Source organism: Pomacea canaliculata, linkage group LG1 (genome assembly GCF_003073045.1).
Source record: "Pomacea canaliculata isolate SZHN2017 linkage group LG1, ASM307304v1, whole genome shotgun sequence".
In the NCBI taxonomy this organism is placed as follows: Eukaryota; Metazoa; Mollusca; class Gastropoda; order Architaenioglossa; family Ampullariidae; genus Pomacea; species Pomacea canaliculata.
This window is the reverse complement of record NC_037590.1, coordinates 11,722,649-11,735,232: the sequence shown is the minus strand read 5'-3', so window position 1 is coordinate 11,735,232 and position 12,584 is coordinate 11,722,649. Positions and strand designations below refer to the sequence as shown.

At 38.9% G+C, this 12,584-nt stretch overlaps 2 protein-coding genes across 5 annotated transcripts in view; one reads left to right on the top strand and one right to left on the bottom strand.

Annotated features, from left to right (window-relative positions):
• Positions 1-44: 44 nt before the first annotated feature.
• LOC112572111 (ubiquitin-conjugating enzyme E2 G2-like) lies at positions 45-4,602 on the bottom strand. Its single transcript, XM_025251648.1, has 5 exons — positions 4,449-4,602; positions 2,826-2,907; positions 2,467-2,585; positions 1,803-1,943; positions 45-641 (listed from the first exon to the last, which is right to left on the bottom strand). Exons 1-5 carry the CDS (start codon positions 4,489-4,491, stop codon positions 529-531), a joined length of 498 nt encoding a protein of 165 aa, XP_025107433.1. The 5' UTR covers positions 4,492-4,602; the 3' UTR covers positions 45-528.
• Positions 4,603-4,646: 44 nt separating this feature from the next.
• The window catches only part of LOC112571986 (DNA topoisomerase 2-alpha-like), a 32,903-nt gene continuing 24,965 nt past the window's right edge, over positions 4,647-12,584 (top strand). For 2 of the 4 annotated variants that reach the window (XM_025251459.1, XM_025251450.1), the window contains exons 1-6: positions 4,648-4,799; positions 4,950-5,013; positions 6,555-6,809; positions 8,217-8,310; positions 8,568-8,631; positions 8,779-8,924. In XM_025251459.1, the coding sequence (XP_025107244.1) occupies positions 4,978-5,013; positions 6,555-6,809; positions 8,217-8,310; positions 8,568-8,631; positions 8,779-8,924 (595 nt within the window). In that variant the 5' untranslated portion in view covers positions 4,648-4,799; positions 4,950-4,977. Of the gene's footprint in view, positions 4,800-4,949; positions 5,014-5,130; positions 5,269-6,554; positions 6,810-8,216; positions 8,311-8,567; positions 8,632-8,778; positions 8,925-12,584 lie in introns of those variants that run through there. The other 2 variants (XM_025251468.1, XM_025251476.1) reach the window with 2 other exon arrangements.

Here is a 12,584-nt window from a genome sequence, read left to right as displayed (position 1 = left end):
TTATAATACAGATATCTGGACTGGAAAAGGACAGAACAACAATAATCTTCGAATGATTTGTTTATTGCACATATCAACATTACATGTATGAAATATAGTGCATTAATTTATTCAACCAAAATTGAATTCCTGAAAATATTCCTAGGGTGACAAGGGCTTCAGGTCTCTTTTCAACAAAAGATAAATAACATTTGTTATCAGGTTAAGAAAATCTGAAGCAATAATTTGAAAAATGTTTAAAATAATGAGAACCAAAATTTATGTAAAATAGCTTCCATGCTGTATATCAGTATACAATAATGATCTTGCAGTTAACAGAATTATATTACACTATGAATCATAGGATGCCATAATAGCACACAATCAAACATATCTTTAGCTTTCCTTCATAATTAAAACTGCTTAACAGGGTATGTTTTTATTTTAATGGAGATGTCAGCTTAAAAACTACACTGATAAGACTTCACAGAAGGAAACAAAAGTTTTTTTAAAAATCAAACAGAATAAGTTTCCCATCTTTTTGTCTTTTCATAATCCCAAAGACTTCTTAACAGTAGCAGCAGCTATCTCTTCGAACTGCCTTCTGTCTTCACGCCACTTTTTGGCTGCATCAACATTTGCGGCACTCTCATCATTAGGTTCTGAAAATAAACAGCAAAGAGGTAGACATTTTTCCATTTGACAGTAAGGATGGAGGAGAAGTTATCATGATACATGTATAAACAATGAGTTCACTAAAAACACAGTTGCTAAAGATAATTTTTCTCTAAAGCAGCAGCAATTAAAATGCTGTATGTTAGGTACTGTGAACAGTTACAATTCAGTAACCATTGACTATCAGGTTATCATATTTCCTTCCCTTTACTTTCTCCCTTGGAATTTAGACACGATGTAGGCTAAAAGTGGAAAGCATGAGACACTTGATTACTAAGATCAGAAAAGAACAATAGCAGGACAAAATTTGGAATCTGGAGTGGTATTTTAACAATAGATTATCAGACTGTACTCTGAATATTACATGAAGAACTCCAAAACAATAACAATTCACCACAGATGTTGTGCTGATTGCCACACTTATGCAAAACTATCAAATCAAAGACTTTCTGATAACCATTCCACACCATTTAACTTTTGCACAAGAGTATTGTGCAAATATGTGGCACTCTTTCACATGTTCCCTACATGCCATACACTTCTAAACAGATATCACCAAACGTATTTCATGTAAGGACTACTATACAAAATTAAGTGTATGAGCCAGGACATTTCTTACCCACTGTCTTTTTTCAGTCATCATATAACCTTTTGTCTAAACCAGGGGTGGGGAATATTCAGCCTGCGAACCATATGAGGCTCATAAAGTCATTTGGTTTGGCCCAGCAAATGCAACCACTCCAAATTCAATATATCGAGGAGCTTTTTTCATGGTCACAGTTTTACATTAAATGAATCATAATAACAAAGCAAAATTTGAAGAACATCAGAGGAATATCCATCATGGGAAAGAGAGGGACAAATATGAGTACATAAAGGGACAGAAACATGCTTCTTTTCATCTGCCGACAACCTGTATTGTGGTGACTTGGAGGAAAGTCAGTACCAGGCCGGCTGAGAGTGTACACGTTGCAAGTGTTAACATACTGTGATGAACATATAGCCTGACTAATATAGTTTGCTAATTTTTTAAGTTGATAATTTTGTATAGCCTTCAAATGATGTTACAAACATCCAAATAACCCTTGGCTGAAAAATCGCTCCCTATCCCTGGTCTAAACCAACAGCAGGTGATGCTCAAGACTAACCTGCAAGCATGCTAACAACAGACAGCAAAATCTTCTCCACACTCTGCACAGGACTCCACCTTTCAGCACTGGTTTCATAACCCATGGGATCATCACCAGGTGTGTGAAGAATAGAAATACAAACTCGTCCATCTGGATATACTGGAAAACAAACATTTTATTAGCCATGTGAAATTAAAAGGACAATCAAAATCAGTAAAAGTATTTAATGTATTCCCCTACCCCCACCTCCAGTACTGCAACAGCATTCATGCTGCCATCTTCATTACATCATAGATGTTGGTGAAATAATAATAATTTTATATGCTTTTATACCTTCCTTTTGATGAATAAAATATCCCTGTCTCGCATGACAATTATCACATCCTTTACAAAACAGTAAATTCCTTAAAATACCACGGTCTTTATATATAAGCTTACAGCACAAGATGCGTGTCTATGTCACAAGAAGCATAAACACCCAAATAATTTATAATATTCCTTTGAAAAAAACATTTCAGAAGTGCCCTTAAACAGGCCACCTTTAATCTTTGAAAACAAGAAAAATGAAGGCATTTCCAGGGTCTATTCAAGGCATTTGAACCCTGTGTGTGTGTGTGCATGCATATGATATTGGTGTTATTAGTCTTATGTCTGTTGCTTCAAAATGAAGAAATATACTTACTATTTGGATGAAAGAGCTCACATGTGAATCTCATTTTAGGTGGACTAAGTGGATAGTCTGGAGGAAATGTAAGCCTTGCTGGAAAAACTCCTCCATCAAACACTGTGTCTTTTGGACCCCTTCAGTTTTGGAGTTGAAGAAAAAATTGTTGATTGCAAACTTTGGAATCCATTTTATTTAGGGTTATTTTTGTTATTTGCTGCTATCTATTGTATTAGCAACAAGGGAAAAAAGCACGGCCTTAAAAAAATTGCATTATTTACAGCTACAGCTATAAAACAAATAGTGATTAAAATATTTTATTGATCTTATTTTGTTATCATTCAATTATTATATTTACCTTAAAGATAAAATCTTACATTATATATGCCTCCCATTCAAAAAAGTTGTCTTCACTTATTGGACCTGCAATTATTCCTTCTGGTGGATTGAGTGTCAATTCTGAAAAAAAGAATCAGTCTATTTACAAAAAGTAAAATCTGTTAACAATTAAGTTATATTTTACAATGGATCTGTGGATTTTCTCCAAAATGTGCAAAAAAAATTGATTATTGGTTACAAGTGCAAAATAAAGAGGACACGAAAAATCTAGTCCAAGTGATTTTCAATATGCACTAGATAGCCAATTTCCATCCCTTCAATTAGTTAAGCATGATGAAGCACTGGAAAACTTTCAACTGCAGATTTATTCATCCTGAGTGCTTTAGATGATGATCCTTTGAGAAGCATAGGGCTGCAAAAGTTGTGCTACGTTAGGGAGTATAGAATTTGTATGTGTGTGAAGGCATAGACAACATGGAGTTGAGGTGTGATTGACACTGTAACTGAGTTCTGGTGGTTTTGAATTTTTTTTCCCAGAAGGATAAAGCACTGTCATTGTCAACCTCATAAAAGATGGGCTTACAGATTGCACTGATTTGAGATTCAAGAGATAATGCTGTATCAATGACAAGAAGATTCCTGACAGTCTGGGAAAGAAAGTGGTTCACTGCAGAGAAATTTTTTACAAAAAGCAGAAGATGGCATACATTTCAGTTTAAATGTAGAAGGTAGAAGGCACAAGTGGTAATTAAGGGACTGTTTTTAGATGTACACGGGGAATAAGCAAAGCCCAAGAACAGAGCCTTGATCGCAGTACTTCGAAGAAGCAGCCAATGCCTACAACTGCCTCAAACAAGGTGCGATCAATCAGGTAGAACCGGAACCCATTCAAAACAGTACCAGAGAGACCAAAGGTAACAAGATGTTGGAGAAGTAGGTCAAGATCAAGTGAATAAAATACAGTCCATATCAAGCAGTGACAATAATTAATGAGATGGATCCACCTCCCAAGCAAAAATTATTTTGATTTATAATTATCATTTATAATTTGTATATTGCAAAATTTATGTAATTTTGTTCCATTTTCCCTTTCAAAAATGGATCTACTGAGGACTAGATTCTGACATACATCTTCATACAAGTTCTTAGGTATCAACAGGAGAATTTAAGCACGCACATCCAACCCGTTCTCCCCACACATGCACAGTTAAAGGAGAATGATAAGGAGTGGGGTATTAAACGGTGTTTGCGCACTTTGATATACACGACGATATCAATACCTACCAATACTTAATCGATAATCATTTTTTTTTTTTACGTCATTGCTATCCACTGCAGCATTAGCAAGAATATTTTTAAAAGGAAGATTGGTGTAAAACAAAAATGGAGTTACTCAAAATTGTAGAAATTGCATAACAGCTCATTCTCTAAAAAAAAAAAAAAAAATCAGAAATATGCCCTAAGAAAGGCTTTCCCTCGTTTACTATTAATTATTAATCTCGTCTGCAATTAAATGTGGGCTTCAACGTCTAAGAGGGGAGGTGGGGGTTCGGTTTATGTTGGTTCTTGGTTTTGAAGAAACGATCGAGCAGCTTTATCATTTTAAGCCTTGACTATTCTTGACAAGCTAAATGAACGGTTAAAAAACTGGTATTCCTTACGTTTGTATTCTGCCATTAATCGTTTTAAGGCAGATCCTGCCATCCTGCGCTGAGTTTATATGCACACTACCATTTCTACAATTAAATCTAATGCCTCGAGACTCTCAAGTCCAGAAATGAAGAAAGGCTAGGAGAATCGTAACAACCAATTTGATAGGACAGTCTCCCAAAATTTAGCCAATCATCATTGTTCTTCAATACGAAGGAAAAACGATGGCGCCGCGCATTGAATTGAGGTCTACAAAATGCTATTGAGATCAGTGATCAAAGGTTTTATTTGCAGGGATCATACCAAGCGCTCAGAAGAAAACTGTCTTCATTCGTTAAAAACATCAAAATATTCCTTCTGAGGTATACAGACAATTTTCTGTTTTATTTATTTCGAAAACCGTTTTTCTCAGCCGGTCGGCAAGAATGAATGCTAGGATTCGGTTAGCTGGACTGTGATGTTGGATACTTTCTTTCGTTTAATTCCGATTTGTTTAATCATTGTCTCTGCAGACGTATAGCGAAAATCACCCACACGAAGATGGCAAAGGCGGACGCGAGTGGTCTTAAATGGGTGGTATGGTTTCTTATCTCATTTTTTTGTTTTATTATTAGTTTTTTTTTTTATCGAACAGAAAAGCGACGGAGGGGGGTCATGACCGAAATCTGTGTCACGTGATACAAACGTTTGTATTTGATTGGGTGAATTTGAAAGGACTGGAAACGAATGTGTTTGCGAGTGGAAACTTTAAACTGTTAATTTGTCGCTCGCGTTTGGAATCGGAGAGTGAAGGATTTTGGTGGCATAATGGCGTTAAACAAACCTTTCAAGGTAAATTGCCAATACCAGGGACTTGTAATATTTTAGGGTCATCTCGAGATTATGACATTAATTTCTTCAACATAAAAGTATGTTCATGTAAACTTGAAATAATTTTATCTTTTTAGATGAAAGCTGTATTTCGCAGATTTTTTAAAGAAATTAATGGGAAAAATGACTCGCGGATCTTCGCTTTTTCGCGGATTTTCTGCGAAATTTGATCAGTGACATATATTTTATGAATTTTAGATGAAAAAAGCCCAACGTGTATTACTAATATTAATTCTAACAATAAAGAAATATTATAAATAATAAAATTAATATGAATTACAGTAAATAGTGCATGTATTTACTCTGAAACGAGAACTAGCATCGCTTGCTTGAGACGCTATGCGCCTACTCACAATTGTAAGCAACAGTGTGGGAATGGTTATTAAAGAAATGGGAAAGGTTTATGTAGCGTAAAAGTATGGGGGAGGATTTGTAATGCCTTATTATAGTGTATAAATAAATATACCATTTCTATTTTCGGTTGTCGAGGTTGGTTCTGGAACGCATCTCCTGCAATAAATGAGGGATTACTGTCTGCATAAAAATATGATACTAATAATTAAAGCTTGTTTCTGGATATCAGGGATTTTGATAATTTAATAGTAACACATGTACATTGATATGCACTTTTCCTACAGGAGTATAAAACCCCCAATAATTTATCTGTGGGTCTGAAAATCCTGTCTTTTTCTAATAGAAGGGGAATACTGTATATGTACTTTAGAAGTTGTTCGTGTTGATTAATTTGTATAATCATTTAAATTCCTGGGTTGCTACTTATGTAAGAGTGCAACTAGCAGCCTTAAAACTTATAAAACAAAAAGGCTAAAACACCACCTGCCAAACGCCTAACGTTTCTCATGTGGATTTCACCAGCTTGTTTCATGGCTTTAAAAGGGACAAAAAGTGTCAGGCATTTGGTCCCACAGTGCATGGATGAAGAAACTGTAACTGATCTGATTAGTTTTATTGGCTTGTGAACAGGTTCAACATTAATACCAACCCACATACTTTCATCTTCCACTTGTTTCGGAGAAAAATACTGCTTGAACACTTTGAAGTTGATGTAACTTGACATTAGGTTGTGCTAACAGATGATATTACCTATAGTTAACATTTACTGTTACTTACTCCAGGTATATTTTTACCATCTTTATAAATGTAAATTTTGTGGTAATTATTTGTATGCCTAAATGCTTCTGTAATCTTGTACTTCACTGATCTTGTGCTAATCATGGTTTTAACAGACTTTATTTGACAACATGCAAGAAGGTTCAAAGCCGGATGGACCATTGGCTAAAAAGGGTAAAAAAACTACAAATCTGCATTTGATAGAAAACGATGACATGGGAACCATTGGTGCTGGTGATGTTAATGCAAAAGTCAGTAAAGGAGATGACAAACGCCTGTCAGTAGAACGGATCTATCAAAAGAAAACCCAGCTAGAACATATTCTGCTACGGCCAGACACCTACATTGGTTCTGTGGAGAGCGTGACACAAGTGAGTACTATCACTGGCAGCTAAGAAGCATAGTTTGTGTGTATATATATATATCTGCTTATGTAGAATTCGTACTGCTTTGCTGTAAGGAGTGGGAGAAGGGAGCGCAAGTAAACCTTTGATGGATTGAGCAGAGACAGTAGGAAATGGACAAGCAGTGTAATTAAAGACCAACCTGAATGGTTTGCAGTTTGTTTGTTTGTTTTTCATATATCAACAGGCAATATAAAATTATGCTAGTATCAATCATTACAGTTATCTTAAAGACCAACAGGTTAGTTTTATATTGCCTATATCTACTGATATCTGGGGAAAAAAGCTTGAGCAGCTTTATGACGACTCGACATGCCAGGTGATCCATAGAGGGAAGCTGACCGACTCCTTCGCAGTGAGCCAAGGTTGTATGCTCTTGCCAACAATCTTCCTGATTGTTATAGACTGGATCATGAGAAGAAGAACCTCTAACAGCAAAACGGGCATTAGTGGAGCTTCGCCATGCAACTTGAGGATCTCGACTTTGCAGATGACATTAGCCTGTTGTCCCACAAGCAGCAACATGCACAGACAAAGCTCACTCGGCTCTCAGAAGGAACAGAAATGACTGGCCTGGCAATATTAAGAAGACAGGTAATCTGGGTCACCAACAATCAAGAATCCCCACTCCAACTACATAGGATATATATTACAGATTCTGACCGTTTCACCTACCTTGACATAGTCAGCAAAGATGGGGATGGAGGTGAAGATGTAAGAAGCCAAATAAATAAAGCCAGACTTGCATTCCACATCGTATCTAGAACTCCAGGACATTATCAGTACATACCAAGATCCAAATCTTCAACGCAAATGTAAAGTCATGTGGATTGAAGATATGGCGTGTGACAAACATCATCACCAACAAGATTGAGACATTTGTCAACAGATGTCTGTGCCATATCCTCAACATCAAATGGCCTGAGAAGATCTCCTTTACAGACCTGTGGGAGAGAACTAACCAAAAACCTGCCAGCCAAGACATCAAGAAGCGGAAGTGGGGCTGGATCAGTCACACCCTACAAAAGCTGGCCAACAATTTAACAAGACAAACTCTTGGCTGGAACCTACAGAGCAACACAGGGTTGGGAGACCCAGACTGACATAAGGGGGGTTGGTCCACAGTGAGGCGGAGGCAGCTGTCATGACATGGACCCAACTGGAAAGAGACGCCCAGAACCGTATGCAATGGTGTGGTGTAGGTTCGACCCTATGCTCCACTGGGGGTGAAGAGGAATAAGAAGAAGATAAATGATAGAATAATTGTGACTAAGCAATTTTTATTGTACTTTACTTGTTTAACTATTAACTGTTGTAACAGGAGATCTTACATTTTCATTTTGCTCACTCAAGATTTTTTTTTCTCTTCTGTAGTCAATGTGGGTGATGGATGAAGATGGTACTCGTATGGTGCAGCGAGACATCTCGTTTGTTCCTGGATTATACAAGATATTTGATGAAATTATTGGTAATATATATTTATATATATTTTTGGCTTAATCATAAAAAGCATGACAAGGAAAGATTCACTTTTAAAGGGATGAAAAGACAACTTTTAAAATAATCCATCAGTAGAAATAAGTCATTCTATGCAAGTCATTGAGAAGAGATAGAAACTAAGCAGGTTAAAAAGTTTATTTTTAATGCCTGGAATACATACTGCATAACTAAACAAGTGTACAATTAAATGCTTGTATGTGTAGATTATGCATGTGTGTTTTATAGTGAATGCTGCTGACAACAAAGTACGGGATCCAGAGATGAACAGCATAAAGATTGACATTGATCCGTAAGTAAATCACCACATTGATTTAAAAGCATGTTCTTGAGATATTTATCAGGTTTTGGGTGGTAGAGAGTTTACAAAGAATGGCTAAGTTGCTTTTTAACCATAAAGACAACAAAAAGATATTAAAGTCTTTGGCTGTATTTACAGTGAAAACAACAAGATAAAAATCTGGAACAATGGAAAGGGCATTCCCGTTGTGGAGCATAAAACAGAGAAGATGTATGTGCCCACTATGATCTTTGGGCACCTACTTACATCGAGCAACTATGATGACAGCGAGCAGAAAGTAACTGGTAAGCAATGTAATTTTAACGGGAACGAAGCTCCTTTCCCCTTTTAACCCCACTTCCACTTGTCATGAGATAGCTTTGGTTGCTGACATGGTGTTAAACTTTTACCAACCAACCCCCGTTTCCACCCCCCCCCCCCAAAAAAAAACAAAAAAGGAAAATAATAACAGTTCTTTGATGAGAAAAGAACAAGAGAAATTAATTGCTAAAGTCTTAAGCTTGCCCTACTCTTCCATCTCTTCTAAAAAAATAATTGGTTATATTAATAACTAAATATTAAATCCTATAGCTTTCCCCACCACCATCCCAAAAACAAAAATCACTCTGCCAGAACTTAAATCTCCACTGAAAAAGAAACTTTTTTTGTCCAAGTCATAATGCAGGAATGAATTGTAGATGCAGACAAAAAGTAGCTCTTCTACCTGAAGGTGAATAATAAATTAAGGCTGTAGAAATGGAAGTCACTTGACTTTAATTACTTGCAACAAAAAAAGAAAGGAAAAAAGGTGGTAGCATTTCCAAAATTATGACAGCCTTAAGGTGAAGAACTTAAATGCTATGTGGCAACATCAATGAAGCAGTATGTTATAGACCATATGATGTTGCTACAATTTCTCCTGCAGATGTTGATACAGTAAAACCTCTTTATTAAGAACTTACCAAATAATGATCCAGAAATTTTCACTGACTTATTTTACCATACAAACATCATGTCTATTCCGACTACCTCCCCAACTGACCTTATGACCAGCAATTTGTGCTCTATTATGCCTTTTTGCAGTGGTCAAGGTTTTTTTTTTTTTTTTTTAAGAACATTAAAGTAAACTGCTTCTGGTCAACCATGTACTCTGTTACGATTTTCTTCAGAAATCATGTAAAATAAATTAGTAAATTTTGAAAGACTGTTTGCTCATTATGATGAACCATAGACCGAAGTTTTATCATGCCGCGAAGCCACTTAGAGGTTGGTAAAGGTCAGTTGAGTCTCTAAATGTGGTAAAGAGTGAGTCTTATCTCTTCGGCCCTTCTCGCCATCTGATCCACCCTAGATCTATCTATCTATCTATTCCTCTTCGTGCATCAGGTTGCACATAAGGCCTCAACCAGAGTCCGCCACCGATGTCGATCGGCTGAAACCCGCTCTAGGTGACCCCATGTCCAGCCCTTTCCCTTCATCTCCCTTTCCACTGTTCTTCTCCAAGTTTCCTTTGGGCGGCCTCGTTTTCTTCGGCCGTCTGGAGTCCATCGTAGGGCGACTCTGGAGAGGTCTGCTGTCTGCTGGCGGAGCACATGTCCAATCCATCGCCAACGCCTTCGTTGAACCTGCGTAGTGATGGACTCGGTTTCAGTTCTTCGGTGGAGTTCTTCGTTGGTGATGGTGTTTGGCCAAAAGATGTTAAGTATGCGCCTGAGGCATCTGTTTTGGAAGACGTCAAGCTTGTTACTGATGGTTTTGGTCATCTTCCAAGATTCTGATCCGTAAAGGAGGGTGCTGATCACATTTGACTTGAAGATTCTCAGCTTGATCTTCTGGCTGATGTTTTTTGCCTTCCATGTGCTCCTGAGTGAGGCGAAGGCCTGGCTGGCTTTCGCCAGTCGGGCTCGAATCTCCACCTCCGCATCCCCGGTGTTTGACATTTTGGACCCAAGATAGGTGAAACTGTCAACTTCCTCAATCTCTTCACCATTTAGTTTGATGCTGTCTTGGACTCTGGCGTTCACTCTCATACTTTTCGTTTTCTTTGTGCTGACCTTCAAGCCAAGGTTTCCAGCTGTTTCTGAGAAGGCCTTTGTTTTTTCCTGCATGTCTTGGTGGCGGTGTGACAGCAGGGCAATGTCATCAGCAAAGTCTAAGTCTTCCAGCGCTGTTGTTGCCGTCATAGTCATGGTCCATCTGATCCCTCTCCTCTCACTGTCGGTGGAAGTCTTCATGATCCAGTCCATGGCCAGGATGAAGAGGAACGGCGACAGAATGCAGCCCTGCTTCACCCCGGTACTGACGTTGAAGGGGTCTGTGAGCTCAGTGTCACAGACAACCTGGGATTTGAAATCGCTGTACAGCATTGCAATGACCTGAACAAGTTTTGCAGGGACTCCGTAATGCCTCAGGATCTTCCATAAGGACTCGCGGTGGATGCTGTCAAAAGCCTTCTCCAGGTCGATGAAATTGATGTACAGCGGTGTGTTCCATTCGTTGCTCTGCTCCAGAATCTGTCGCAGAATGAAGATGTGTTCGGAGCAGGATCGCCCAGGGCGAAATCCTGCTTGCTGTGGTCGGAGGTCTTTCTCAAGAGTTGCCGTCAGTCTTGACAAAACAATCTTGCTGAAGACCTTGCTGGTGAGGGAAAGAAGTGTTATGCCCCTCCAATTATTGCAGTCTCCAAGATCTCCTTTCTTGGGTAACTTGAAGATGAGCCCTGTCTTCCACGCAACAGGGACCTGCCCTGATTCCCAAATTTGCCTGAAGATTTCAGTCAGCTTGGGAGCTGTCACATTTATATCTGCTTTCAACATCTCTGCTGTTATTCCATCTGCCCCTGGTGCTTTGCCGCTCTTCATTGTCTTGACTGCTGCTGTCACTTCTTCCAGGCTTGGTGGGTCTGTGCAGATGTCAAGGTCTATAGCTGCTGGCTGGATGTCTGCAAGCTGAGGGGGATCTGGTCTGTTCAGAACCGACTCAAAATGTTCCCTCCAGCGCTGTAGTCTTCCTGCTTCTCCCTCGACGACATTACCGTTCACGTCTTTCACTGGCACATCACTGTTCTTAAACCCGTTGTTTAGTTGTTTGTTAATCTTGTACAGTGTCTTCAGGTCATTTTTACTTGCTGCATTTTCTGCTTCATCTGCCAGTTTCTCTATATGGTCTCTTTTGTCGGTTCTTGCCATCCTCTTTACCTCTTTGTTTAGTTTTGTATATCTTTGTCTGAGTTGTTCCTTCAGGCGTTCAGATCTGGTGCTGTTGATTCTTTGTTTGGCTGACTTTCTCTCTTCTATCTTCTTCCATGTCTCTTCTCTGATCCACTGTTCTTTCTTTTTCCGTTGGAAGCCCAGTATCTTCTCTCCTGATTCCTGTAAGACTCGATTGAAGTCGTCTAAGGTCATCTCTTGTTGGTCTCCTAGTGCTTGGAACCTGTTCTTTACTTCCATAGCAAAGGCCCTTTCAGTGGCTGGATTTTTTAGTTTGCCGGAGTCCACTCTCTGCTGACGTGCCTGTTTTCCTCGTGATCGACGCAGCTTCAGAGAAACTGTGGCTATCACAAGAGTGTGGTCACTGGCAATGTCTGCTCCTCTGTAGGCTCTAACATCTTGAAGTGAGCTCCTCCATTTTCGGTTGATGATGACATGGTCTATCTGGTTCTTTGTGATCCCATCTGGTGATGTCCATGTTGCCTTGTGGATGTCTTTGTGTGGGAAGAGTGTGCCTCCAATCAGTAGGTTGTTTTCTTCACAAAAGTCTGCCAGTCTCTCTCCGTTGTCATTGATGGTTCCGATTCCATGTTTGCCCATGACATGCTCCCTGCAGGTGTTGTCACTTCCCACCTTGGCATTGAGATCGCCGATGATGAGCAACATGTCGTGGGCTGGAACGCTTTCTGAGGCTGCCTGGAGCTGATCGTAAAAAGCATCCTTGTCTTCTGCCTCAGAGTCATTTGTTGGTGCATA